The sequence below is a fragment of the Geotrypetes seraphini genome, chromosome 1 (assembly GCF_902459505.1).
Source record: "Geotrypetes seraphini chromosome 1, aGeoSer1.1, whole genome shotgun sequence".
NCBI classification, from domain to species: Eukaryota; Metazoa; Chordata; class Amphibia; order Gymnophiona; family Dermophiidae; genus Geotrypetes; species Geotrypetes seraphini.
The window spans coordinates 540,441,475-540,456,695 of NC_047084.1; the positions used below are offsets into that span (position 1 = coordinate 540,441,475).

Consider the following 15,221-nt stretch of genomic DNA (forward strand, 5'->3'; position numbering starts at 1 on the left):
GCTCTCTATAGAGGAGCGAAGAAAGCCCATCTGAGCGCCTGAATTACGGCGCTCAGACCGCACAACCAAGCCCCTTGCCAGCACCTGCAGGAGCCCAAAACGCTACCGCACCGAAAACCGGACCCCGTGAAAGGAAAGAAACACTCACCCGACATCAACAACGAAGGGCAACCGAAGGAGCAGGAACATATGCTGGCAGAAGCAAGGGAGCCCAAGCTCTTGAGGATGAAAACCACTGAGAAAAGCCGGTACTCCTCACAAGTGACTTCGTGGTTGGTTGTTTTTGGGGGTTTTTTAAACGTGGGAAAGGAGAAGTAACCAAGTCACAATGGCAAATAGGGAAAGGGACCTGCGGTGAACAGGTGTATCCCAGAAGAGGGTGAGGCAGGTTACACCTGGGGGGCCCAGGTGTAATCCCTAAAGCTGGCACCGCTCAGCCAGACACCCCAAATGTTGAAATATCCAGGCCTGGACCGAAATCCACAAGCAGAAGCAAGGAGCTGTGAAGAACACATCCATCAGCCTGCGGGAGATGGAGAATACTGGTTAGCCAGGAGGCTGTACATCCAAGAAGGCTGAGGACAACTCAGTTCTCTCTATCTCCACCTGCTGGTTGATGGGCGTAATCCCACTCGTCTGTGGATTCATCTGCTGTTGATGACAAGGAAATTAACATTGGAGAGAAATAAATGAATGCTGCTTCGTTCTGAACTTAGGAAAATAAGCACATGCCTCTTGCGCTCAGTCAGGAACCGGTTATGTGAAGAACATACCCAGAGCCGTCCAAATATTTACCTCCACCCGGCTGCAGAAAATCCCACTACCGCTGTGGTGCTGCTGCCTGAGTATGAAAATAAGCACGCGCCTACAACACGCGGAAAGGCACCAGTTCCATCAATAGAGCTCTATCCATACACCCGAAGCTCTTTACTGAATAGACTTCATACAAATGTAAATTTACTTGTCAATAACTAAGCCATTTCCACAACTCCACAAAATATAGCGTTTGATAAAAAACATATTCCTTCTGTAGACTCACACCGAACCCGCAGCTCCACCACAACCAGAAAACAGAAAAGAAGTGCAAATAAAGCACAGTTACTTACCGTAACAGGTGTTATCCAGGGACAGCAGGCATATATTCTCACATGTGGGTGACGTCATCTACGGAGCCCCAGCGCGGACAGCTTTTCAAGCAAACTTGATTGAAGTTTCAAGTTTGCTACACTGCACCACGCATGTGCATGCCTTCTTGCCCACTAGAGGGCGCATCCCACCTCGTGGTCCTCAGTTCCATAACTAGCAAAGAAGCCATCCCCGGGGAGGAGGGCGGGTTGTGAGAATATATGCCTGCTGTCCCTGGATAACACCTGTTACGGTAAGTAACTGTGCTTTATCCCAGGACAAGCAGGCATGATATTCTCACATGTGGGTGACCTCCAAGCCAACCAAAAAAGGGCAGGTGGGAGGATGGCAATTTAGGAAAACAGATTACGTAACACCGACTGGCCAAACCGGCCGTCGTTTCTGGACAAAGTGTCCAGACAATAGTGGGAGGTGAATGTATTAACCGAAGACCAAGTGGCAGCTTTGCATATGTCCTCCATAGGAGTAGATCGGAGAAAAGCAACCGAAGCTGCCATCGCCCGGACCTTATGCCCCGTGACTCGACCCGGGAGCGTAAGACTAGCCTGAGCGTAGCAAAAAGAAATACAAGCAGCCAACCAGTTGGACAAGGTGCGCTTGGAAACAGGGTGTCCTAAACGATTAGGATCAAAGGACAAAAACAATTGAGGAACCTTCCGATGAGACCTGGTACGTTGGAGATAAAATGCCAACGCCCTCTTACAGTCAAGCGTGTGGAGCGCCGTCTCGCCAGGATGGGAGTGGGGCTTAGGAAAGAACACAGGAAGGACAATGGACTGATTGAGGTGGAAATCAGACACAACTTTAGGTAAAAATTTAGGATGGGTGCGGAGAACCACCTTGTCATGATGAAACACAGTAAAAGGCGGGTCCGCAACCAAAGCTTGCAGCTCACTAATCCGGCGAGCAGATGTGAGGGCAATCAGAAATACCACCTTCCAAGTAAGAAATTTCAGGAGAGACTTGTCGATAGGCTCAAAGGGAGGTTTCATCAGTTGAGCTAAGACAACATTCAAATCCCAAACGACGGGAGGAGGCTTCAGAGGGGGACAAACATTGATTAGACCCTTCATGAAACGCGTCACCAGAGGATGAAGCGAAAGAGAACGTCCGTCCAAGTGCCGATGAAAAGCAGAAATGGCACTGAGATGTACCCGAACAGATGTCGTCTTCAGGCCGGAATTAGACAAATGTAACAAATAGTCCAGTACCGAAGACACCGGGACCGAATCCGGATCCAGATGACGCGAGGAACACCAGGAGGAAAACCTGGTCATTTCTGGGAATAGCAAAGCCTGGTCGAGACCTTGCGCGAGGCTTCCAAAACTTCCCTCACCGACTGAGAAACCGGGACCGAAGTCAAGGGGAGAGGAAACAAGCGGTCAGGTGCAACGACTGAAGATTGGGATGCAACAGCGAACCCCGACTCTGAGATAGAAGAGAGGGAAACACAGGCAGAAGCAGAGGCTCCCTGACACTGAGTTGAAGAAGCAGGGAGAACCAGTGTTGACGAGGCCACCGAGGCGCAATGAGAATCATAGTGGCTCCGGATGATTTGAGACGAACCAACGTCCTCAAGATCAGGGGAAAAGGAGGAAACGCATAAAGGAACCTCCCTCCCCAGTCGAGAAGAAAGGCGTCCGCTTCTAGACGGTCCGGGCAGTACATCCGAGAACAATACAGGGGTAGTTTGCGAGTCTCCGGGGAGGCAAACAGATCCACTTGTGGAGTCCCCCAGCGGTCGAAGAACTCGCGCAGGACTCTGGAGTTGAGTGACCACTCGTGCGGCTGGAGAAGCCGACTGAGTTTGTCTGCCAAGCAGTTCTGTTCCCCCTGGATATAGACCGCCTGTAGGAAGATGTTCTGGGAGATCGCCCATTCCCACAGGCGCAGAGCTTCCCTGCAGAGGGACCAAGAGCCCGTCCAACCTTGCTTGTTCACATAATACATGGCCACCTGGTTGTCCGTTCGCACGAGGACTACCTGATCGCGGAGCAAGTGGCAGAATGCTCGAGCCGCCAGAAAGATGACGCGAAGCTCCAACACATTGATGTGACAGCGTCGGTCCTCCGCCGACCACAGGCCCTGGGTCCGCAGACCGTCGAGGTGGGCCCCCCACGCGTACTCCGAGGAGTCCGTGGTCAGAACTTTGCGATGTGGAGGGACGAGAAAGAGCAAACCCCCGGAAAGATTCGAAGAGTCGGTCCACCAACAGAGCGAACGTCTCAAAGAAGGAGTCACCGTTATGCGACAAGAGACAGGATCGCACTCCTGGCGCCACTGAGAGGCCAGAGTCCACTGAGGAATTCTCAGGTGCAGTCTGGCAAACGGAGTGACGTGGACCGTAAATGCCATGAGGCCCAGAAGCATAATCATGCGCTGAGCCGACACTACAGGTAGTTGAGAAATCAGACGGCCCAACCGAACCAAAGCCTCCAAACGAGGAGGAGGGAGGAATGAACGTAGGCGTACAGTGTCCAGCACTGCGCCTATAAACTGAAGTGATTGGGTCGGGCACAACTGTGACTTGGGAAAGTTCACTTCGAACCCCAGTCGCTGAAGGAAGGCGATAGACTGTAGGGTCGCTGAGATAACCCCCTCCCTGGTCGGGGCCTTGATCAGCCAATCGTCCAGGTAAGGGAAGACCTGAAGCCCCCGAGACCTCAGGGCTGCAGCGACTACCACCATACACTTCGTGAAGACTTGAGGGGACGAAGCCAGGCCGAAGGGGAGGACCCTGTACTGCAGGTGTAGCTCGCCCACCTGGAACCGTAAGAATTTGCGGAAGGTGGGATGCACCGGAACATGGGTGTACGCTTCCTTCAGGTCCAGGGAGCACATCCAGTCCCCTTCCTCCAAGAGAGGATACAAAATCGGAAGTGACAACATCCGGAACTTCTCCCGGACCAGGAACTTGTTGAGCTTTCTGAGGTCTAGAATGGGGCGCAAGTCCCCGGTCTTTTTTGGGACCAAAAAGTAGTGGGAGTAAAAACCCCGCCCCCGCTGATCGGGGGGTACAGGTTCCACCGCCCGAAGTCTCAACAAGGCCCTGGCCTCGGCCATGAGGATGGGGAGCTGGGTCCGATTGTATGGGCAAGCCCCCGGTGACTGTTCCGGCGGCGCAGAACAAAAGTTGAGAGAATAGCCCTCGGAGACGGTCCGGAGCACCCAAGCTTCGGATGTTATCTCGGTCCAAGCCGCGTAAAAGGACCGGAGTTGACCCCCTATGGGAAGGGGGTCCGGCGCGATCGCGGAGGTGGGCCGGCCCCATCCGCCTAGCCCGTCAAAAGGACGGCGCTGGCTTGGACGGACCCTGCGCCGGAGGTTTGGTTTGTCCCCCTCTTCCCTGTCGAGGTGGGCACCGAGGTGGTGGCCTAGAAAAAGCCGGGGTCGACTTTTGAGGGTACCGCCTCGGGGGAGGCCGGAAGGGTTTCTGCGGCGTGGCCCGAGGTTTCGGACGGACCAAGGAGGCCAACGAGCGCTCCTGCTCCGACAACCTTTTGGTCGCCGCCTCCAGGGATTCATCAAATAATTCGGACCCCACGCAAGGTAAGTCCGCAAGGCATTCCTGCAGGTTTGGGTCCATATCGAGGGTGCGTAGCCACGCCAATTGGCGCATAGCTATCGCAAAAGCCGACACCCTCGATTCCAGCTCAAACACATCGTACACAGCATGAAAAAGGTACAGGCGCAATTGAGACAGGTTGGACATAAACCTGTCAAACCCTTCCTTGCGGGAGTCCGGCAAGGCTTCGCGATACTGTGGCAGATCCTTTACCATGCCACGCAGATAGGATGAGAAGGTAAAGGCATAATTTAAAACCCTGGTTGCCATGAAGGAATTCGCATAGAGGCGACGACCAAACTTGTCCAGGGTCCGACCCTCCCTGCCGGGCGGGACCGCCGCAGAAACTCGGGAGGGTTGCGTCTTTTTGAGCGCAGACTCGACCAGTAAATACTGGTGGGAGAGTTGAGCCTTCTCAAATCCCTTGGGTGGTATCGTCCTATACTTGGACTCCATCTTGGACGGAACCGCAGTGACTGTAAGAGGTGAAGTCAGGTTCTTAAGCAAGGTCTGATGAAGGACCTTATTCAAGGGCAGCCGAGGGGTTTCCCTTGGGGGAGTGGGAAGGTCCTGCTCCTCGAGGAACTCTTTGGTGTATTGAGATCCAGCCATGAGGTCCAGACCCAAGGCACGAGCCATGTCCTGCATGAAGTTGGAGAAGGAGGACGGTCTGGCGGGCGGCGAGGGGGTTCTCGACCTCTCTGCCGAACAGAAGGGGGAAGCCTCGTGGGAATATCGTGGTTCCTGACCGGACCCTGAGTCCCAAGAGGCCAAATCCAATGGCCTCGAGGGGGGTCGGGGAACGTCTCCGTTTCGAAGAACCCCTGGGAGAGGTCCCAGGTGTCCGAGGGACCGAGGCACGCCCCCTCCTCTTCGGCGAGGAGTCACGTGAACCCCCTCTCGCGGGGGAACGGAGAAGCTTCGGGTTGTCGAGGCGGAGCTCCAAGACCCGCAAGGCCTCGCCCCCGAGCGGCGAGGAGCAACCACGTCGTCGAGGGGAGCCTCGCGAACGCTTAGGCTTCCTCGGCCGACACCTCGCCCGAGGCCGGCCCGAGGGCGAGGAGCCCCGGGAGGACCTCGAGGAAGAGGAGGAGGAGATCCGCCTCACCCTGCGCACCTTGTCACGGGGCCTGACGCTACCCTCCGGCGGGGCCCCCGAGGCCGAGGTCGAGGGCAAGGTCGGGGCCGAGGTCGGTGCCGCCCCGGTACCCGAGGCCGAGGGAGTCGAGACCGAGGCCGCCGAGGCCGGGGTCCTCGAGGCCGAAGCAGTCGAGGCCGAAGCCTGCTGCAAGTGCTCGAGGGCTCCAGACAGCTCCGTGGCAATCAATGCTCAGAGCAAATCTTGGAACACCGGGATCCCCACCATGGTAGGCAGGTCCGAGGCCGGGGGATGCTCCCTGGAGGGCGACCTCGGTCTCGAGTATTCCCTCGGGGTATTAGTGGCCGTAGTTCTTGGTGGGGCCGAGGACGACCCACCCGCCGTCGAGGAACCCGAAGATGGCTTCTTTGTCGACCCTGGAGTCGGGGATGGAAGAGAGGACTTACCCGAGGCAGGTTTCATCGGAGGCGTAGGCTTCGATGTCGAGGGACGCGGCGAAGCCGAGGATCCCGAGGCCGAGGTCAAGGCCGGGGCCGAAGCCGAGGCCGACGTCGAGGCCTTCCCCAGTGCGGAGTCGACCGCGAAGAGCTCCGCCATCCAGGCATGCGTCGACGGAGCGCTCTGGCCTGAAAGGTGGAGCACCGATCGCAGGAGTCCGTCGGATGCTCGGGTCCAAGGCAGAGCAAGCACCACCGGTGTGGGTCAGTGATGGAAAGTAAACGCTCACACAGGGTGCACTTCTTGAAACCCGTCAAGGGACGGGACATGAAAACCGAACCGACCGAAAAAGGAGGCCGGATCGCGGCTCACGGGAGCCCCTGGAGCCGAACGTAGAGAAAAATCTCTGTTCTTTTTTTTTTTTTTTTTTTTTAAAGTAGTACAAAACAAAAGAAAAGATAAATCAAGTACCACGACCGATTAAAATACACCGGACGCGGCGACAGAAGGCAATTTTTAGCAGAGCTCAAATTCCACAGGGCTTCTGGCTCCGCGGAAAAAACTGAACTGAGGACCACGAGGTGGGATGCGCCCTCTAGTGGGCAAGAAGGCATGCACATGCGTGGTGCAGTGTAGCAAACTTGAAACTTCAATCAAGTTTGCTTGAAAAGCTGTCCGCGCTGGGGCTCCGTAGATGACGTCACCCACATGTGAGAATATCATGCCTGCTTGTCCTGGGATAAAACATATACTCACAACTTTGTTGATAGTGCCAGGAGATGCCGGTTGTTCAGCACTATGAGGGCAGCATTGTTTAATAGTCACTGTGGTCACCTTTTTTTTTTTTTTTTTTTTTACAGTGAAGGGAAAGAAGAAAAATTGAGACCCACCAGACCCTCTATCATTGGAGGGAGGGTGAGGCAGGGACCTGGGGGGGCCCAGGTGTAACCACTAAAGCCGGCACCATTCAGCCAGACACCCCTGTCTCACTGAAGAGAAACCTCAACAGGGGAAATAAAACTGCCATCTCACTGAAGAGAAACCTCAAAGGAGAAATAGAATGGCAGTCTCACTGAAGAGAAACCTCAACATGAGAAAATAATTTTCCAGTCACAGCCAGAATTCAGGAGCTAGTTGAATAGCGACCATCACCTGCCATGATTCTCTAAGCTTCCCATGTTGTTTAAGGCCCCTCCCCATAAGAGGGGCCTTATACAACCTAGGCCAATCAGAGCTTCAGGCTACTCCCCTCTAATTGACAAGGACGCCTAAGGTCCCTCCCATGGGAGGGGCCTTAAACAACAATTCTCTGTTCTATTGGAAGTCAGTGAAGCAAAATTAAAGTTAGAGTTATATTGTCAAATTTCCCAGTACTAACAATGATTCTGTGGCATCTTGAGCAACTTGTAGGGCTCTCAGATGGTTCTTTGAGGTTCCCACTAAAAGGCTATTACAGTAGTCAAAGCAGGGAAAAATGCAGGTCTAAGCTTTTAGCACATAGCCATTTTTAAAAATTACCACAGTAGTACTTGCTGCTTCCTGTTTACTTGCTGCCTCCTGTTTTGTAGGCAATAAGGGCTCCTGCATTATCTGTGCACTAACCAGTTAGCATGCAATAACATAGGTATAATACACTAATTAGCGCACGAATGCCCATTCTCTGTCCCTGACACACATCCTTAAAAAATAAATGTAAATAATTATTATTTTTTTAGCAAATGAATGATATCCAATTTCAATAATGGGATAAATACCTCAAATACCCCCCCCCCCCCATGTCAAAAACAAAGTTTTGCAAAGACACTAGTTTGGGGTTACAGGTTCTATCATAGGTCAGCACAAAATAGTGGTAAATGAAAAATAAATTCAAAAAGTGTGCTCAAATTAATTTTAAATACTTTCAACAGTGCACAACTATTTTTATACATTTTTTTCCAAAGTTCCTTCTCTTATAATCACAGAACTTAAATTCAAGCAGACAGAAAATAGTTGGATTGGCAAACATAAAATCTTGTCGAACTTGTAAAATAAACTACAAACAGTAGAGAAAATAATCCACTTGGCAAGGCTCAAAAGAAAACTTGAGAGCACTTATTGGCACGACTCAAAAAGAAACTTAGAGAGCACTTATTGGCACGGCTCAAAAAGAAACTTTGAGAACACTTATCTTTCAGCTCCCTAAGTTTCTCTAAGTTTCTTTTTGAGCCATGCCAAGTGGATTATTGTCTCTACTGTTTGTAGTTTTTTCACAAGTTCGACATGACTTTATGTTTGAGAATCAGCTATTTTCTGTCTGCGTGAATTTAAGCATTGTGCTTAATAGAGAAGTAACTTTGAATTTTAGACATAAACTTTTGAAAAGAAAAGCGTAAGAAAATTAGTTGTGCACTGTTGAAAATATTTAAAATTAATTTGAGCACACTTTTTGAATTTATTTTTCATTTACCACTATTTTGTGTTGATAATGGGGGGTTTTGACCTACCTTTAATCCCATACTAGTGTCTTTACAAAACTTTGGGCTCCTTTTACAAAGGTAAGTTAGGGCCTTAACACTTGGAATAGTGTGCGCTAAAATGCCACGTGCGCTAGCAGCTACCACCTCCTTTTAAGCAGGCAGTAATTTTTCGGTTAGCGCACACTAATCTTGTGCATGCGCTAAAAACACTAGCGCACCTTAGTAAAAGGAGCCCTTTGTTTTTGACACGGGTGTATTTGAGGTCTTTTCCCTATTATTAAAACTGGATATCATTCATTCACTGTGTTCAAATTGTTTTGCAAGTTTATTGGTGATACACAGTTTTCATTAGTTAAATTACAATAATTTTCTTTGTATATGCATATTCTAAATCTACTACATGATGGTGTAGCGCATCCTACAGTAGTCTACTTTTTTTTTTTTTTTACTGTGTTAGCAGCATGTTAGCAGCTGTAAAAATGTCTCTATATTTCTGATTGTTCAAAATTATATTGCTGAACAGAAAAAAATATATACAGTATAGCCAAGACACTAACATTGAATGAATTAGCTAGAAAACCCTAAGATTTCAAAATTACTCTCCACTTACTAGCTAACCTCCCCTTTTACAAAGCCATGTTAGGCATTTTTATCACTGGCCATGGTGGTATTACCTCCAATGAAAACAAAAATTGTGGATACAGATGTTCTGGAGATAATTTATTAAACACTGACATATAAAACCATGAAAATTCAATTTAAAAAAGTACAATGCTAAAAATTATGGTGATAAAAATCCACCCGGACCCTATCCACAGTTTTTGTTTTCATCGGTGGATTGTTTTCACTGTGGATCATCGGGTCTCCCCATTTTTTCTTTGTGGTATTACCTCCAACGCTCATAGAAGTTCTCTGAGAGTTGGAGCTAATACTGCCGTGGCCAGCTATTAAAAAAGCCTAAAGTGGCATTGTAAAAGGGGGATAGGGAGGTAAATTCTGTCCAAGAATTCAATGCCTAGACACAATGTCAGCCACAGGTAGAGCTAAACTAAGCTAGACAAGTACAACCTGCCCTAAATTTATCTGGATAATTCTCTGAGTATATTATTCAGTGCTTTTTCCCAAGTATATGCCATTACAGTTAACCAGATAAAAATTACTGCTTACTGCCTTTAAATGGCAGATACCATTTAAAATACCTATGGGCACAAAGTACTTCTCTTAAAAAAAAAAGAAAGAAAATAACCTCAATGTCCTTTATTCCACTAAACAGGGAAAGGGAATGGGGACTTGTATACCGCCTTTTTGTAGCTTTGGCATTCAAAGCAGTTTACTAATATCATCTACAATAATGCAACAATACAGCAAGTATTACACACACTGAAGCTCATTTTCAAAGCACTCACAATCGCTCATTCTCCGATCCAGCCATGCAAATAAGGTCATTACTATTGAAATGCCATGTAAACTAGCCAACCGATTGATGTTCTACAATTGCTTCACAATGCACAAAAAAAGCGACCACTTTTAGCAATCCAAAAAAAGTCGCTTACGTGTCTTACTGATAGTTCAAATCAATTAAGCAAGGAAAAATGCAGAGATGTTCAATAAACTATAGAGCAGGGGTGTCCAATCTTTTGGCTTCCCTGGGCTGAATTGGCCGAAAAAAAGTTTTCTGGGGCCGCACAAACACTAATATTAGCTGATGAGCCAAAAAAAGGTTGAGCAGGTCCCAAATTTGCAATCACTAATACAGAAGATGTACATATCTAATAATAAACCTTCATTAAAGGGACACTATGGAGAGGAATACTTACTGTGACTGAGTGATCCTCCACGTACACCGCTGACAGTGAGAGCAGCCACAGGCTTCCGTATCCCCATTCTGATGAGCAGGGATGTGTGCTCCTGATTCTCCCATTCACTTCTATTACAGCTACTGTGAGCCTCTTCAGAGGTGAGCCTCATCAGAGCGGGGATGCTGAATCAGCTGTCAGCAGCGCACGTGGAGGATCTTTTAATCAGGGTAAATATTACTGCTTTTTTGGGCCTCCCACTTTGAGCTTAGGCTCCCTCAAAATGAATATCTCCCCTGCTGTAGCTAGTAGGGATCCACAAGCCTCACCAAATGACAGCCACCTCCTCCCCCTCCAACTTCCCAAGTTCTGCAGCTGGCAGCAATATTGCAGAGCTGCTGCCTTAAGCAGTGGCAGCTTGAGGATATTGCCATTGGCTGCAAAGCTTGGAGATTTTGAGTTGCCAGACTGGAGGAAGATGTCTTCAGTTGGCAGGGCTTGGGAATCCCCACTAGCTCAAGTATTTATAAATTGCACTCAGGCAAGGAGAAACTTTGGTGCCCATCCACTAAATTTTGGCTCCAGTCCCTCCCCGAAATCAGCTGCATATGACTACACCACTGAATACAAAAATAACTGTGATGCACATATCCCAAAGCTAACATAGTCCAGTTAATAAATTCAAAATAAAACAATTTTTTCTACCTTGTTGTCTGGATGTTTTGTTTTTCTATCATCTTGGTCCCAGTTTCTCTTTCCGCTTTTTCTCTATCTTCAACTAATTCTCTTTCCAGTGTCTGCTGTCCATTTTTTTCTCCTCTTCTCTCGTTCCATTTCTTTCTCATGCCTGTCTCCAATGTATTGATTTTTCCCTTTCAGCTTTTTTAACTTTTATTTTCTGCCTCTGTCTATTCAAATCTTGCCTTCTTTCTCACCCTTCTTCTTTTTAAATGTTCAGCTATCTCTCAATTCTCCATCTTCTCTCAGTCTCTAGCTCTCCCATTTTCCATCTCACTCCTTTCCCAGCCTCCTATTCCTTTCTATCTACTCCCCATTACTGCATTTCTACCACTGTACTCACTGCTCTTTCACTCATCTTGTCATCTCCATTTTGACCTCATCCACATGGCTCACCACTTTCAGAATCCACCTCCCTCTCTCCACTGGTCAGACTAAAACTCCCTGTCCCTTTCTTTCCATTCCCTAGCATCATCTTATCCCAGCTCTCTTCCCTCCCGCCCTTCCATGTTTCCATTTCTCCTCCTCTATCTCCATGGTCCAACATTTTGCTCCCTCTCTTTTCTGTTTTTCTTCTTCCCTTCCCCCTTGATGCTGAACAATGAAATGGAGAGAAAAAAAGAGAGATGCTGCATCTCTCTGCCTTCCATCCAGAGGCCTAACATTTCTCCCTCCTTCCCATCCTCAGATCTAACTTCTTTCCCTTTCTCTTCCCAACTGCCCCCATCCCATCTCTCCCCGTGCCTGCCTGCTTCCCTTCCCCAGGTCCACCATTTCTTTCTTTATCTTCCCAACAGTTCTCCCTTCAAGTATCTCTTTCCCTCTTCCTCCACACTACTCCAGGTCCAAGTTCTCTCCCTTCAGACCATTGCCTACCATCTCTCTCTCTGTCCTCTGTTTCTGGCCCCATAAGCTCTCCCACCAGGCCCAATCTGGCACTTCTTTTAATACCCTGCCCTCTCTCAAAAAAAAAAAAAAAGTCCAGGAGGCTTCCGCGGCCCAACATGTTCCCCCCTTCTCTCTGCGCCCATGCATCTCTACCTCACTCTTCTCCCACCACCATGTCCAATAATTCTCTCTCTCTCTATCCCTCCTCTCTCTGCCCAACAGTTCTCCTCTTTCTTTATCTCCCCAATTGCACCATCTCTTTCCTTCTCTCAGACACCCAATTATCCCTTTCTATTATCTCCCTCACCTCTGCATCTCTTTCTTTCACTCCCTCCATTCTTCCATCTTATGGCTCATGCTCCCCTCTATCTTTCCCTTCATTCTGTCTCCTTCACTGCTGCCCCCAGCCCTCTCTGCCTTCTCCTGAAGGGCTACTCGCTGCTGGTGTCTGTAACTTCCAGTTCCTAAGCCCGTTGATTTTAAAGATTATTTTAGCACAGGGGAAGAGCTTGGATCTTTATGAGACTGGAGAAGAGAGGGGTCCTTCCATAAACTGTCTATCCTGTGTCCCATCTCTCCTTTGTATATGATTCATTTCAGCTTTACCCCTCTTCATTTTTCGGTCTCCACCCCTCCCCTATGCTCTGGCATCTCTTTCTTCTCCTTTCCTTCCTCCCTAACCATTTCACCCTATGGTCTGGCATCTCTTTCTTCTCCTTTCCTTCCTCCCTAACCATTTCAACCTATGGTCTGGCATCTCTATCACCTTCCCTTCCCTCCCCCCATGCCCTGGTACCTCCTTCTCTGGCACCTCTTCTCCCTCTGGTCTGGCATTTGTTTCCTTAGTTTCCCTTCCCTTCCCCCATGCCCTGGCATTTCTCCTCTCCTTCCAACTCCCCCTTCCCCTCTCCCTCCATTATCTGGCATCCCCTCTCCTTCTTTTCTCTCCCTCCCTCCTTCTTTCCTTTCCCCTGGCCTGGCATCTGTCTCCTTCCCTCCCCCCCAATGCCCTGGCATGTCTTCTGCCCCCTCCATGGTCTGGTATCTCCCTCCCATGGACTTGGCATCTCTCATTCCTCCCCCTTTTCCTTCTCCCTCTTTCCCTCTCTCTCCCCAATTGGATGAAGAAGCATCATTTCTCTTTCCCCTTCCCTTCCCTGTGCAAAAGCAGCATTTCTCCCCCCCCCCCCCCCACACCCATCAGCAGTACAGCAAATACCCCTCCTGGCCAAATTGAAGCATTTGCTTAAAACCGCTGATCCCTACCAGTTCTCCAGACAGGTCATGCAGAGTACTGGGTTGTAGGCCTTGTCCATGGAGCAGCGCTGTAGGTTCCACATGGCCACACGCAGCAAGGGTCGGCACTTGTGCATGCTGGGGAAGGGCTCGAGGGGCACGCACGCTACCTGCAGCTGTCCCGGGCCGCCGGCAGGGAGCTCAACCTCTTCGCTCTGCAGACTAAGCGCGCCACAGCCCGGCTTACCCCCGCAGGATCATCAGCTCCTCCTCAGTGGCTATGTTGATGTTCAGTCACTAGGATCTGGCTGAAGGGTCTTGGGGAATGGAGCGGTGGCAGCCCAAGGTGCTGCCCATTTTTTTTTTTAAGTTATTGATGCTTCCGATGATGTTTAAGTGCCTGCAGCATGCGCTCAAAGCCGTGGGCAGCGACTTCCACGCGCCTCCTGCAGCTGATCTGGAAGCGTTCCCTCTGACGTCACCAACGTCAGAGGGAACACTTCCAGGTTAGCCGCAAGAGGCACATAGGATTTGCTGCTCGCGGCTTTGAGCAATGCTGCAGCAAGACGGAGGATGGAGCCGGCAAGACTGAAAATCACCTGGGGGCAGCAGAGGAAAACACCGCATCACCCTGTACACCCCTGCTATAGAGCCTGTTAAAAATAATTTAAAAATTAATTTGCACACATTACTTTACCAAAACTGATAATAAACACATCACCCCAGTAAGGGCACGAAAAATTAATAAGTAGTACCTTGCGTGTTTGAGGTCTGGTAATTAAATTTACTTGATATGAGTTTGTTACTGATAGTTCAGCCTTTAAATTAATATATTTATAACATTTATATCATAATTATAGTTCTTAGAATAGCAGGAAAGTATACATGTGTTATATGCATGATGTGAGCACGTGTTGAAGGTGCATCTTATGCGTGTCTGTTAACAGCATAAAATATAAAAACAGAGGGCACCAAAAAGATGGAGCCAATGAGAGAAGGCTAAAATTTTTGTTCCTCATGATTAAAATACGTACAAGCTGGGTGCCAGAACTTTATACAGCACTAACCGGAAAAGACAAAACCCAAAATAAAACTGTTCTGTAAATGCCGCCTGTTCGCTTTTCTTTTCCAAAAGCTCCTTCCAACAGCTCCAAAAGAAGGAAAGAAATCTCTAACGGCCATGTTATACAATGCTTTGCAAGAAGAATACTTTGCAGCTGATGCCTTCGACACGCGTCAATGACATACACATATGATGTGCTACAATAATCCATGCCTATGACTGACGTAGCAAATCTGGTACATGCGTACAACTGGACCATTCTGCGCATGTGTGAGAATCGCATTCACTGTGACCGATCAGATAGGATCGAATGGAGATTACTGCAAACCTCCATGCAAATCATTTGCTTGCAAACTTGTTTGAGCATCGATTGCTGTTTCGGAATCACCTCCAAAAGACTGGCCCACAGCATTCCACATGGTCTTACCAACCGTTGTTTAGTACATCTAGATCTTAGACATACAAAAGTACCACAGGTTTCTAGGTACTTTGTGCTATGTGTGGCTGTATTTTACTTTGAAAATCAAATTTCATATAGGAGAATTGTGATATTACAGATAAAAGATGTACCTTTTCACAGCTTCTCTTTTCTGTATATCTATTCCAATCCACCACTTTGAAAAGTAGGAAATTTCAGCCCATATGAATTTTCTCTTGTTGTTTTCTTGCAGCTTCACCACCATATTATTCAGGATATGTTGTGTCTGGTCACGGAAATAATCATCAAATGTCTTGATCCATCCTAAAAATCAGAGAGGCAATTATAGATTATATAAAGTTAGATTTTAATTCCAGT

At 48.6% G+C, this 15,221-nt stretch overlaps 1 protein-coding gene across 1 annotated transcript in view; it reads right to left on the bottom strand.

Moving 5' to 3' along the window:
* Nucleotides 1-15,221, bottom strand: part of MAN2A1 (mannosidase alpha class 2A member 1) — a 414,578-nt gene that overhangs the window by 330,182 nt on the left and 69,175 nt on the right. Inside the window, exon 4 of the mRNA XM_033929139.1 lies at nt 14,996-15,167. Coding sequence (XP_033785030.1) covers nt 14,996-15,167 — 172 coding nt within the window. The remainder of the gene's footprint in view (nt 1-14,995; nt 15,168-15,221) is intronic.